The sequence below is a fragment of the Myotis myotis genome, unplaced genomic scaffold (genome assembly GCF_014108235.1).
Source record: "Myotis myotis isolate mMyoMyo1 unplaced genomic scaffold, mMyoMyo1.p scaffold_m19_p_4, whole genome shotgun sequence".
Classification (NCBI taxonomy): domain Eukaryota; kingdom Metazoa; phylum Chordata; class Mammalia; order Chiroptera; family Vespertilionidae; genus Myotis; species Myotis myotis.
The window spans coordinates 55,202,274-55,216,870 of NW_023416346.1; the positions used below are offsets into that span (position 1 = coordinate 55,202,274).

At 38.3% G+C, this 14,597-nt stretch overlaps 1 protein-coding gene across 2 annotated transcripts; it reads right to left on the reverse strand.

Annotated features, from left to right (window-relative positions):
• Positions 1 to 1,042: 1,042 nt before the first annotated feature.
• Positions 1,043 to 13,431, reverse strand: PWWP3B (PWWP domain containing 3B). 2 transcript variants are annotated; one of them, XR_004966964.1, is made up of 2 exons: positions 13,334 to 13,357; positions 1,043 to 1,171 (listed from the first exon to the last, which is right to left on the reverse strand). XR_004966964.1 is itself a non-coding variant. In XM_036305241.1 (2 exons), the coding sequence occupies exon 2, from the start codon at positions 10,204 to 10,206 to the stop codon at positions 8,131 to 8,133; it is 2,076 nt and encodes a 691-aa protein (XP_036161134.1). In that variant the 5' UTR covers positions 10,207 to 10,416; positions 13,334 to 13,431; the 3' UTR covers positions 6,704 to 8,130. The 2 variants fall into 2 exon arrangements, 1 of the variants encoding a protein (XP_036161134.1); XM_036305241.1 differs by lacking the exon at positions 1,043 to 1,171 and adding an exon at positions 6,704 to 10,416 and having other exon boundaries at positions 13,334 to 13,431.
• Between the last annotated feature and the right edge of the window lie 1,166 nt (positions 13,432 to 14,597).

A 14,597-nucleotide genomic window follows, 5' to 3' on the forward strand; every position in this document is an offset into this window, starting at 1 on the left:
CTTGGAAGTTCCGGGTCTGCCTGGCTCGGCTGCAGTTAGGTACATTCACATGCAAAAGCCTCTGCCGCAGCCTGGGTGGGGCGGGGTCTCAGGGAATCCAAGGGCGGATCAAGGAGCTATGGCTGATTCTCCGCCCCGAGTCACGGGTCTCAGTGACCCGCTAATTGCTGCAAGCACCTCTGAGGGAAAGCCGCCTTCAAGTTCGCCCGCTGCCGGACAGACCAGCTTCTGCCCGTATGAGTCCTGGGTCCCCAGAGACTTCCCGGAACCGGAGTTCAGAGCAGTCGGGAGCTTGTGATTCAAAAAGACAGCCGCGTCCTCAGGTGCCACCCCCTTTCCGCATGCGTGAGCCGCCGTACCTCTGCACTTCATCTCTGCAGCGCCTCTGGCTCTCAGCGTGCTTTTCTTTCCTTCTAGTTGTAGAATTTACACTCAGCCAGCCTTTCTGTTGTTCTGGATGATGTTTGCTCAGTCCTTTGCGGTAATTTTCAATTGTTGTGTGAGGCGACAATTTCCCGGTGTTTACCTATGCCGCCATCTTAGTTTCTCCATTGATGTTTCTATCTCTCCCTCTCCCTTTCTCTCTGAAATCAATAAAAAAATATTTTTTTTAAAAAAGAAAACACATGATCTTCACTTTGGGCTTTGTCATTTTACAATATCCTTTATGCAATATTTTAACTTCTCTCAACATTCCTTTACCCACCCTTAAAATGCAATCTATTTTAGGGAGGATGATCAGGAAAGTGATTCTAGTGAATAGAAGTTTATTTTGGAGTGGATGGGGTCATGAAAATATTTAAAAATTGAACATGGTGATGGTTGTACCACTCTGAATTTACTTTAAATAACCAGTTCATTATACACTTTAAGTGACATGTACAGTATATAAATTGTATCTCAACAAAGCTGTATTTTTATTTCTTTTTATATAGATACCAATCTTATAATCAATTGCAGATGCTTTCAGAGCCCCCCCAGGATTTGCTTACCAAGTCCCAAAACACGGCTGCGACTCCAAGTTGCCTCCAGTCCTGGTGGATCTGGATGGTATGGTTTGCAAAGGAGAAGGTGGCAAGAGGCTTGTGGAATTTCTGCAACCCCATTCCTGTGGTCTCCTCATAGGGCACCAGGGCCATTTCCACTGTGCCAGCTCTCTGCTTCCTTTAACCTGTTGGGCAAAAGAATCCTGCATGCTCTGGCCATAAAGTGCATTCTCTCTTAGGTGGCCTGAATGCTTTTTTTAAGGTCGTTTTACGGATTCAAAATAATAAAAAGAGATGTGGAAAGCTTTTGTCGAATTCCTTTTAAATGGTTCTCCCAGTCTCATGGGAAGTGAGATGTGGCTCTGAATTAATCCCAAAGGGTTTCTTTGGGCAAAAGCACCCAGAACGGCACAACTCCTTCAGGATGCCCTGCACACTTCACTGTCAGGACTCAGGGGGGCTTGAGGGTGAGCGAGGTGGCAGTGCCAGCACAGGACCCAGCAGAAGGTAGCGCTTTCCACACTGCCCAGGCCCACGTGGACTGCAGCTGCACTCGCCGAGGTGTGAAGGGTGTATCTGCTGTTTTGTTTTGGTCTGGCCTCCACCCCGTCAGCCATGGACCTGTGCCTGCACTGAGACCGTGAATGGTTCGATGGTCCTATCTTTTGGTGGATGGTGGACACACTCCCACCTCCCAGAGACTGGCAGTTAGACACAGGTGGCTTCTGAGTTGCTCGCAGGGAGAGCACAGCCCTAGGTCCAGAACAGACACAGGCGTCCTTGGCTAGAGGCCTCCCTGGACTAGGGGAACCCAGTGGTTTGAAAGACAGTCATGACCCTGATTGTGGCAGGGGTCCCCTCTGGGGCACTGGCTGGCCTGGGCTAGGGGCTGCTCACGGTTTGAAGGCTAGCCATGCCCCCAGTTGTGGTGGGGGTCCCTTCTGGGGTGCTGGCCGGCCTGGGCTAGGGGCTGCTGGTGGTTTGAAGGCCAGCCATGCCCCCAATCTAGGTGGGAGTCCCCCTCATGGTGACTGTTCGTCCCGCTCCCTCAACTGCCTAGCCTGCTGTTCAGTTGTCCTTTCAGTCATTTTGGTCGTTATGGCCCCTGGCTTTTTATATATTAGGATATTGGTCATTTGTGTCTTCCTTTTCTATTTTTCTTGGTTACTGTGGCTAAAGTATTAATAAATTTATTGGTCTTTTCAAAGAAGCAGCTGCAGGTTTCATTGATTTACTCTATTGTTTTCTGTTTTCAATTTTGTTAATTTCTGCTTTGCTATTTACTTCCTCTCTTCTTGTTGTTTTACATCTAATGTGCTTTGTCTAGTTTCCTAGGTGAAAACAGGTTATTGATTTTGTCAGGAGGAATAGCAGAAAATGTATCTTACCAAGAACTGGAAAATTTACTAACTTTTAACATTTATGAATAATTCTTAAATCTTTAATACATTTTTGATATAGTGATACCAACTTATGTCTTATAAAACATACACATAATTATTGCTGGTGATAATAGCCGAAGTGTCTACAAAAAAAGAATGTGATACAGGAGTTTCCATGTGAGTAGTTCTTTTGGCAAGTGGTTCTAGTGAGGAAAATGAATGGTGGAACAATGTAGGAGGAAAAGTGAAACAAGGTTGTGTTATGAAATGCACACCACTATAAGCAAGCGTGCTTGATCCTATGGGTCCAAAATTTGTATCTATTCTTGTGAGGATGAATAACTGCCACCGCTAAGATAGAATGGGTTCAGTGCATTCAATGTGGAATGAGGTAGCTGGATGATATCCTTGAAGGAAGGTGCAGAATGAAGGGCCCAGCATCAGCTGTTGCTCTTGGAGAGATACACATCTAGCGGCGGCAGCCTGATCACCTTTGTGAGAGAAAGCCAATGCTGTTGAGCTCAAGCTTAGGCTTTATACATGCCTGCCCCATGACAATTCATGGATCTATTGTGCCAGAACTAAGATGACTAAGAAGAGAAGCTCTTTGATATTCACAGCATGAGCCATCAGATCCACTTGGGTTTTTAAATGTCTTCTCTACAATCCTTTGAATAGCCATTACAATGAGGCATAGAGATATATATTCTTTGTTTCCATTCCCATAGTTACATCCACATGCCTCTTATCCAAACTTTCTTATCTTTCATTTATAATACTCTCTTTCCAATACCATGGCATACCAACCAAATTGTTCTCCACAGTCCAGGAGACCATCTCAGGTCACAGCTCCCTCCATCAAACTGAAACACCAGGTGTAATTATCACAGCTCTGCCAACTGGGAATTATATGTTCAATATTATTCTTTAGGGCTACTCCAACTGAAGCTGAAGTGGGGTGGCAGTACACTTAAAGCTATCATCCATTTAATGCTGACACATCTGTGCACCAGACTTGATAAATTTCTCTTTAAATAGTCGGTCATAGATCACCCCCTTCTCCATGAGGGTATCATTGCAACAAAGTTCAATGGCATGGAAGTTTGTGCAATCATTATTTGTGACTTCTTAGGCTAGATCTTGAGTGTTGTATTACCATCACAGACTGGACTGCTCCTAATGCTGCCAGACCTTATCACTCGGTGAATGTCAAAATGTACAGTGTATAATGGGCAATGCCTATCATATAGTCAATTACTGTACCTTGGTTAGGCCCTCCATATCTACTAATTCTAAATAGTATCAAGGAGCTGTTTTTTTACATGACAAGTAGGTTACTGGCCCAGGAAGTATGGCTTTTGTTCAGAACTTTAGATTCTGTGTTGCAATGCCATATTATGGCTTAGAACAGGGGTGGGCAAACTTTTTGACTCGAGGGCCACAATGGGTTCTTAAACTGGACTGGAGGGCCGGAACAAAAGCATGGATGGAGTGTTTGTGTGAACTGATATAAATTCAAAGTAAACATCATTATATAAAAGGGTACAGTCTTTTTTTTCAATAGTTTTATTCATTTCAAACGGGCCGGATCCGGCCCGCTGCCCGTAGTTTGCCCACGGCTGGCTTAGAATGACTAGTTAGTGGATCCTTATTCACCATAGATACCTTAAGACACTATCAGAATGTGCTGAGTCATATGGTCTGAGTGGCAAGGCTACTTGCACCACATATCTGAAAAAAAAAATTAAGTTGGGGGCCAAGATTTTCCACCAAACTGCTGACTTTAGACTTTAACTTGCCAAGGCTGTTTTTCTTTTTCTCCCCAATTTTTTAAAATTTATTTTTTTTATTGTTGACAGTATTACAAATGTCCCCCATATACCTCCCATTTTGCACCCCTTTACCCAGCTCTGCTGCTGCCACAGGCCTTCACCGAATTATTGTCTGTGTTCATGGGCTCTGCATATATGCATATGTTTTTTTGCTTAATCTCCTCCCACCTGTCCCCACTGCCCTTCCCGCTGATATCTGTCAGTCTGCTCCATGCATCCATGGCTCTGGCTCTATTTTGTCAGTTTATTTTGCTCATCAGATTCCACATATAAGTGAGATAATGTGATATTTTTCTCTGACTGGCTTAATTTGCTTAACATAATACTTTCCAGGTCCTTCCATGTTATCTCAAAAGGTAAGAGAGCCTTCATTTTTACAGCTGAATAGTATTCCATTGTGTATATGTACCACAGCTTTTTTATCCACTCATCTACTGAAGGGCCCTTGGACTGTTTCTCCATCTTAACTATTGTAAATAGCAAAACTATGAACATAGCTAATACTCTAGCCAATTGTCCATACATTTAGCCTCGGAATTCCATTTGTAAGGCATTGCCACATATTTCTGTCAGTCACAGTAGCCTGACTCCACTCTGACCTTACTTCTCATTATGGTAATGACACTCAACTTGTCCCTGAGCTTTTATTCCGCCACCTGGACCCTGTCATTCTGGAATCCTAGAATTCCTATTGTAACATAGTTTGCTTCTAATCATGATTTGTAGAGGAGTACCAACACTGAGCTACTAAAAATGTATGTTCCCCCCTCACTATTATAGTAGTGCTTTCTCTGCCCTCCAGGGGAAAATAGAGATTGGTCCTCTTGATTCATTTCTACTACCCTCATTTCATTTGACCTTCTCACCAATTCCTCAATACTCTGGCAAAGAAGTTCCAGTATCTCCATTTTATTGACTATAGGCTGTTGTCCAGACTTAAAGATGCCACCTAGCAGTCACAAATGTGTGCTCCCATGTAAATTTTCCCCTATATCTGCTTATAATCCGTTGCTAATTTGACATCCTCAAAATCCATTCCAAAACATGCTGGTATATTTTAACTAGGTTAGGATATTCCACCTAAACAGACTGCATTTTGCTTTTGGTGTCGTGATACCTTACCCTTGTCATGAATTGGGATCAATGAAAAATATGTGCTGGACGTTAAGACAATAATGTCCTTTGAGGTAGCTGCCTTAGATGAGGTTATTGCCTTGTCTCCATGAAGAAGAAAGCTGTTTTCTAATAGCAAGGGTTAGGGGTTGTTTTTGGCTGGCTGAGGAGTTGGGACTGTATATATCCAAGATTTTCACACCCATCACTATTATAGGTCTCAGAATTGTACTCTTTCCTTATTAGGACACATATATTGATATAGAGACCTGTGAATGTTGTGAATAGTTTCCATGCTTCTCTGCCAAACTTTCAATTATAATATGGGCCTGATATTAGACAATTTGCCTTATGATTGGAAGAGATGGGGTCTCTTTAATCCAATGAATTAGGTTGGCATGCTCATCAGACATACAAATGTAGGTTAAAGATTCAGATTAAAGCATTCTTAGAGCTGGCCTCAACCACTCAGGCTGAAAGGGATCTCAGAATCCATACTGAGTGGGAAGCCAAACTCATCCACTCCCACACCCCAAACACCAACTCATGCAAAGAGGAAAATAGATGCATATCTGAGATACATCTCCCTCACTTCAATATATGCCACAATATAAATGACATACCATGAGGAATCAGGCAACTTACCTTTTACCCCAAACCCAATAACTCACAAATGTGGGGAAGCCTGGCACTCTGGTTTTCAAATACAGGCAATGAGATTAATAAATATTACTCACTATTATGATAAAGTAGTGCATCCTAGTGCTTTTATAAATTAGATTGTCACCTGGATCACTTTAAATCTGGCCTTATCATTTGGGTCACCTTAAATACTTAGAGCAGAGCAGAGCTTTAAACCATTGCTTGCTCTCCTATCAAATGTATGAATGAGTGAATACACAAATGAGGTAGTAAAGATAATATCAGAAACAAAAGATAGAAATGGCTCCACTGAGAAAACAAAAGGTGGGCAATATATTGGAATCAAAGGGAATACTATAGAGTACATATAGTGTGTTTTCCCAGTGTATGAGATGAGTCCCACATATAGTGTGGTGATGGTCTGTTGTCAAATACTCCTCAAGATCATAAGGAAGTTATGTGGATTGATACAGTTATGTTAAAACAGTCTCGGTCTTTATCAGGCAGACCAAGAGAAGGTTCTATGGAATCTAAAGCTTATGCAATTTGGAAGGCTTTATTTTAAAATAATACAAAATCAAACATGAAAGTGAATATTTATTTAGAATGATAAGATAATGTATAACAAGCATTAAAATGAAGACAACTACAACAAGCAAAATTCCAAACAGAGAAACACCAGTTATGTAACTACATGATCTGAAGTATGATTAAGTGAACATTCAAAATGAAAGATTTAATGGTTTTATTACAAATGAAACGTCAAACTTTTGAAAATTTTACATAAATATGTGGCCATGAAAACATATAACAAAAGCCTAAGAGTAACAGTTGTCTCACTCTAAGAATAAAAATGCAGACAAGTTCATGTTAAGCCTTTAGTGTTTATTTTTATGTCAAGTTTCTAAAATAAAGTAGCCCTTATAACATTTATTTTCACTAAAGTCTTATTTCAAGTTAGAATAAGCTTTTCATTGGTTTCAGACTTCAACTGTCAGCTGTGTACTTTTAAATATATTTGGATAATTGTCACATTTGGCCAAATGGAGGCCTTTTCTATGACTCATTTCCAAACTCACAGATTCTGGTCCATCTACTCTTTGTTTTAGCCTGGAATGACTTACCAGTTGGTATTTATATTGTTGAAATCAACTGGAACTATTTTACTAATATACAGAGTGTTTGGTTTGAAACAAATGACTATATATTTAGAGATACTATAGTCAGAACAAAATGTTTGCATTTTCTACGGTTTATAACAAACTAGATGGGTTCTTAAGTAATCAGCCTGGACTCATGCTCTAGAGTAGCCAGGCTATGAATACAATGACTCTAGCTGTCATCCACATGTGGTCAGATGGCCATATTTAGATACAGATACTGTTAGTTATGATGACAGCCAAAAGCCTGTCTGTTTAAGAAACCACTGACTTACTGAATAATAGACACTCCACAAATGGAATTTCAGGGAAGTGTAGAATGAACAATCCTGTTCCAGGCTGCCAAACTTATTTTCTGCATGCTGAGATGTTATTCTCACACATATAGACTGCATGCAGGTAATCCATTTACTTTATTTTTGAATTCCAGATTTTCTTGCAAAAGCAATTACAGTTAGTAATAATATATAGCAAAGCATCTCTATCTTTGGTTCTATGTCTCAGATATTTTTTTCCAAAAATAAATAGGCATGGCAGAAAAAATAATTCAACTATCTTAGGAGAAACCCAATATTTTATAAAAACTAAGCAAAAATATATAATATAATCAATGTTCCTTAGACTTTTTTTTCTAATCATCTCGCTTACTATCTAATACTAGTGCAAATTTCATATGCAAATGATTGTGTACCCTGTATTTAACTATACAGCATAGACACAAAGATGTCAAAAAACAAAATAGTACTTTCTCTTAAAAATTATTTAGGAATTATGAATTCTAAAAATGTGTGAGATAGTAGAACTGCTGAAATATAATAAAATTGACTTTAAAGAAGTGTAAGAAAGAAAATGTTGATGTAGTAATATTGACAGATCATAGAGATGCCAAAAAACCACATACAACAAAACCTGAACATATTACCTAAAGCCTCCTGTTTCTGGAAAATATGTTAGGGGGATTTTTTAAACTAATATCTATGAAAGCTCCCTGTTATGATTTGGACATGCAGGTGATTTAGTGAGCTTGTTTTGTTGATGGCTTCCGTCTCTTTTCAAATAGGATTTTTGAATCAAATAACTCTCTTTCCCTGTATCCTAGAGATGGTCCTTTTAGATACTTTGCTTCAGCTTCCTTGTAATCCAATCCATCAACAGCAGAAATTGAACAGATGATTGCTTCTGGCAGAAGAACTTCTAGGATAAATTTAATTTTATCATCTCTTATCCGAGCTAGCATTCTTTCGTCTATTTTTTTGTAGATTTCTTGTAAATATTGCACTACCTCATCCAACTGATCTTCATCTTCGAAGTATGTTTCAATACAGGGAGTGAACCTCTTTGCTTTCAAAAATGATTTCAGCCACTTGGATGCTTTTGTGCCATTTAAAATGGACAGAAGATGGTTTTCTGCTCCTTTTGCATTCACAATGAAGTCCACTAGATTCCTGTTGGCTCGGTCCCGAGCCGACTTCATTCGGTCAGGGAGAATTTTTTTGAAGGACATTCTTTTGGTCTGGGAAGTCATGGCCATCGGTTCCATAGAATCTTCATTATGCAGCTTTGGAAATAAGTTCCTGAAGGTATCTTGTCTGATTACTTTCCTGATTGGATAACTAATGTCAGCAGCATAATACTCAAGGAAAGAGCCTGTAAAAGAACCACAACCTAGTCTAACTCTGTAGTCACAAATCAGTGAGATACACCAGTCAATACTTTCACTGTAATCCTCCCTGGCTTTATCCACTAGTGCTTGTTTCTCTTTACAATCAAATTTTTTTAATCTTCTCAAAAGCACTCTAATGCCTCTCTTTTCACGATTCATGTTTGCCTCAACAAAAATCACACTTGCTTTTTTCTCTTTTCTCCTGATGCTTTTTACTATGGCTGGCCAAAATGGATATTTTTTATATTTAAACCAGACTATCATTCCTGCTTCAAATGAACGTGGCTCATAGTGAAAAACAACTGGTGGAAGTACTTCGTCTTCCTCATCGTCATCTAATGCAGAAGTATCAACAGGATTTAGAGGCACCGACTTATCAGAAGCTTGGAGTTCTTCTCCATGTTCCTCAAAATCCGGATTCTGGCCACTTCTTTCATTATTCCCACGGAGTGAACAATCCATGACACGGTTAGAGGCACTAAATGAAACCTGACATTCCCATGAACAATAACTGGGGGATGCCAGAGCACCTGTCTCTGATTCTACAGGCTGATTCTGGCTTGTATCTAAGCATGAATTCGAGGGACCCTCTCCAGGATCCTCAATATTCTCTAAGAAGGCAGAGCATTCAGAGGAAATGACCAGTGTCTTTGGGCAGAGGTCTTCTGGCTCCTCTTTCAAACTTTTTGGCAAAATGAAGATATCTGGTGGTGAAGTTGGAGTGAACTTCTCTTCTTTAACATAAGCACCTTCCTCTTTGATTGTAGAATCCAAAGGCGTAATTGTTGGGATGTCAATCTTTTTCTTGCTCTCCTTTTCATCCTCTTCTGAAAGTGGAGGGAAAATTTGGCACCAGCTGGAGTTTTGTGATGATTTTGTTTCCATCTCACTTGGGATAGTATCAATGGTTGCATGCACTTGTGATTTATCATCATACAAGGAATCATCACTCTCTGAAGATACTAACAGAAATGTTGGAATTTCACTTTCTTCAAGACACTTCGATAAGTTTCCTTTAGGCTTCCGATACTTTTTACGAGGGGGTGAATTAGAAAGCTTTTGTGGTACATTTTGAGACAGTGTAGTGGTCTCTTCTTCATCTGAACTGCTTGATTGATTCAAATTTGTTCTCTTATTCAGAATACCCAGTGCCATTTTTAGTGACCTTGCATAAGCTGTTTCCTCTCTAGGTGGATAACTGCCCTCTGACTGTGCTGCTAGTGAGGAGGCAATGGCTTCAATTTGAGATTTAGTTAGGATCTTTGTTTCCTTGCTTTCCACTTTAATTTTTTCATTTACTGAGAGTATTTGAACTTCTAGGGAAAATGTCTTTTTTCTCTTACTGTTTGATGAAGTCTCACATCTGGACAAAACTTTTGCTGGCCATAACTGGTCTTTCCAATTGCATAAGACGTACTCAGCATCCATTACGACTTAGATTTGTTAATTATCAGAGACTGAGGTGAATGACTATTCTTGTCAATATTAAGGCAGTTCCTACCCAAAACAACACTCTCACCAAAATCTCCTTTGTCTTAGAATTACCAAATGTTTATAGCTTTTTTGGTCTGTTCTCTTCCAGCAGAATTTCCCAAAGATGCTTGAGCCCGTTGCTTAAATGGGACAATATGAGAGATACTGCAATAGGGAAAAGGAAAAGAAGAAAATTATCAGCAAACAAGGTTATTTTGCCAAAGTGGAAGGTGAGCGATTACAAACAGAGATAAAAGAAAGAATAATCCTCAGTGGGGCATAATATGGAGGGGAAAATGCAGCATAATGTAAAGTGAGGGTAAAATTGAAGAAGTGGTTTATAATACCTCAAATTCAAGAACTTGTCCTTACAATTTTGCACTTGATTATTAAGGACTGAATCAGTGTACTTGCTGGCAGAGGTGGGAAAGGTTGTAGTGGTAAGTCAGGGACTCTATGTTATTAACTCCTTTGGGACATTTATGTCTCTACTGTTATTTCTAAGGCAGCAGGACTCCAAATTTGCATGCATCAGAATCATCTAGAGGTCTTCATAAAACTGTATTTCTAGGCCTTATCCTGATAGTTTTATCCAGAAGATTCTAAATAGGATCCAACATTTTGTATTTCTCAGTTCTCAAGTGATTCTATTGCAACTTGTCCAAGAACTTTAGAATCATTGTTCTGGATAAAGACATGGTTTTATAATTTTCAAGGTATAAATACTTTCCTATTTACCCAAAGCAAGCAAAGTATGCATCTCCTTGGCCCAGACAATAACACATGACCTTGTTAAAAGCATGAGCTTAGAAGGCAGAGATTCAGAATGGTTGCTATGTTTACTAATTGGGTAGGATAGTTAGCAAAGATTTATTGAGAGTAAGGTGGGTAAAACTCAGGTAGAAATCTGAATATCCTCTTGCACAATTTCTTCATAGTGGTTCAACATGAGATTCTTCTCACAAACTAGAATTGATAACTTTCATTTTTATTTTTAAAAATAATATTTTTATTGACTTCAGAGAAGGATAGAGAGATAGAAATGCCAATGAAGAGAGAATCATTGATAGGCTGCCTTCTGTATGGCCCCTACTGGAGATCGAACCCACAACCCAAGCAAGTGCTCTGACCTGGAATAGAACGGTGACCTCCTGGTTCATAGGTCAACATATAATCACTGAGTCACACCTACTGGGATAGAAGTGATGATTTTCAATTACACAATATTATGGCTATAGAACAAAATAAATTATAAGGGAACAAAATAAATTATACTTCAAATTTTCAATCTAACATGGTTTTAGTATGAAATATAGCTTCTAATTAAAAATTCTATGGCTGCAGCCCTGGCTGGGTGGCTCAGTTGGTTGGAGTATTGAACTGTATACTAAAAGATTGTGGGTCTGATTCCCAGTCAGGGTACATACCTAGGTTGCAGGTTTGATACTGTAAGACATTTCTCTCTCTCTCGATATTTCTCTCTCTCTCTCTCTGAAAAAAGTCAATAAAAACATCTTCATGTGAGTGTTAAAATATTATGCTGCAGAGAAGGAAGCAAAATAAATTCTAACTCAAGTTCTCAACAAGTTTTTAATGTGAAATATTTTGTGAAATGGGAAGAGCCTTAGCCAGTGTCACATGTGTCATAGAGGATCTGGTCTTGTGGCCCAGTTGTCTTGATTCTCACTTGAAAAGAAGAAAGGCTATACAAAAGGAGATAGAAATTCAAACCAAACAAATGGAAAAAACATATTGAAACTTTCCTGCCCAAACTTTAGAAGGCATGCCATTCTGAAACACAGGAATGAGATAAAATCTCATCTGTGATATAGATGCCATATTTATTTTCCTCCTTTTTAGTTTTAAATTCTCTTTGTGACACAGTTTATTTGGTTAATGTGAGATGATCTTTATGACTAGAAAACTGTGAGCTGGGGATAAGAGAGAAGGGAAGTAACAAATTGCCTTGTGTCTATTATGAACAAGACTATAGATTTTGCTTGAATCTGAACATCAATCAATATGTGGATTTTTCCTTCTTTGCAAAATAATTTTTTTCATTGGAATTTTAATAATACTCTACATGCTGTCTCATAGTCCACTAATACAAAAATATGATTCATTGCTTTGTTTCCCACTTTCATAAAAATGGTTGCCTGAAGAAAATGTAGTAAACCTGGGAAGCCCCATCTTGTGACCAGAATCAGAACTGCAGACTCCATGGGAGGCATACGCAGGGCTTCAATCATGATCAGATCCTTTTTATGAGAAGAAAATGAACTACATTTAGCCAGTCAGATGCCTCCCCAGGCTTCTAGAATTTTCTATTCTAAGTTCAAGGCTTTTGCTTTGTCAGATTATAACAGGGTCATAATGTCTTCAATTACAATGTTTGTGACTATAAAAAATATCCAGAAGCTTATTAAAAATTGAAAAGTGCAGAGAGATATATACAAAATAAAGTACAACTCTACAAATAATCACTGTGAATATTTTCTATAATATCAGAATTATTTGCATATAGAAATAAATATTTTCAAACCAACATCAGATCTCAATTAAGAACATATTTTGAACATCATCCTATGTAAATATTTCCCACATGATTTTTATGAATTACTTTATATTTTTCCCACATTTACAATATTTTATCTCAGTGTTTTACCTAATAATGTAAACCAAGTAAATAAATAAGTATATATTAATACTATTTTAAATAGTAATAAAGCTAGCTCTGTTTTTCCAGCTACACAAATGATCCTATTAATAGTGTGGCAGATATGTGCTCCCAGATTTGGTTGCATATACTGTAGTAACATACCTATGTTTTACTAACATACATATTTATTTTTAAGTGAGATCATATAATAAATGCTATGTTATAATTTCATTTTTTCACTTTATACTACTTATCAGACATTTCAAATCACTACAAATTTCTATTCTCCAGATATATAATATTCTACTGTATGGTTATATCATTCCATACAATGTTTTAAAAACTGCTTGTAGAAATAAAGTTCTTTCTCTATCTCACTCTTAAAATATATAGAAAAATGGTTCTTGCTGACCAAAGCCATACCTGTGATTTGAAAGAATGAGTTGCGAGGACACATTCAGGGCTGTAGCCAACACAGCAATTAGGCTACACACTTGATCAGGTCCAGGAAAATGCCCACTATTGGCAAAAAGACAAAAGGAGGATGTTTGCACAGCTGCATATGTCTATGAATGCTTATGTGTTTTAAACAAAATGGATATGTTGTTTCAGCTTCACTTTTCTTTCATGGTTATAAAAATAATCATGGGGAAATATACTCTAAAGATGCTGCAATGGGCTAACCTGACCACTGAGAAATGCTGACTAACATGGGAGTTTATTTTCTCCCAGGTTTTTTTCTAATCACACATATATATGCATATGTATGTACAAGTGTCTTCAGTCAACTACATATCTGTTACCCTTTCCATGTTCATATACAGGTGACATATAGCCTTTCTATCAATTCATAAGAGTATTCTCTCCCATGCTGTCACATATTTTATCCATCATTTTCTGTGTAAAGTAAAAATGCTTAAAAATTCAAGTAGTAACAAAATTCCAGCAACATAAACATGGAATGCCAAGTCAATAAATTAGCATGAATGGCTATACTGCACTGAAATCTTAATATAGAGGCTGTAATCTGATCACTTCTTCTCCCACTGTAGATTTTTAATGCATTGGGAGATACAGAAATGCTAAAGGATTAATTCCTTCAAAATGCCAGAAATTCTTTCAAAACCACACACTGTTCTCACCACTTTAAGACCACCATTCCTATTTTTCTCATCTTTACTCTTGGGCCCTGAGAAGTCCCCTGAAAAAGAACTAGATTTAAGACAGTCATTACCTTGAAGCTTTTTGTCAGCTGCAGCCTCCTGAAATGCAGTCCCTCCACCAAGAATGCTTCTGAGAGAATGCTCCGCCTCCTCCTTGTGATGGGGAAGACAGAAGGCCTCTCCCTGAATTGGAGGAGGGACAACAGCCAAGTTAAACTGCTGAAGTGTTAAAGGGTAGAAAATGTTCCTTAAGGAAGTTAAAAGTGAAATGGCAACAAGTGTCTGTTTAATTTCCATTCAGATCTTTAGAATGTGTAATTTCCTGGTAAAAAGTGGTAGCAAATTCCTTTATTAAAAAATAAAAAAACTAGTTTAAAATATTCCTTCCATATTTTTCCTTGCCTTATCTGGCATTTTACCTCTGCAGGTAAATTTAAAACCCAGTTGCACATGCTGCATTAAAATAGCTCACTAAGACTGCTGATTGGGATTGCACTAAAAATGTACATTATTTTATGAAGAAC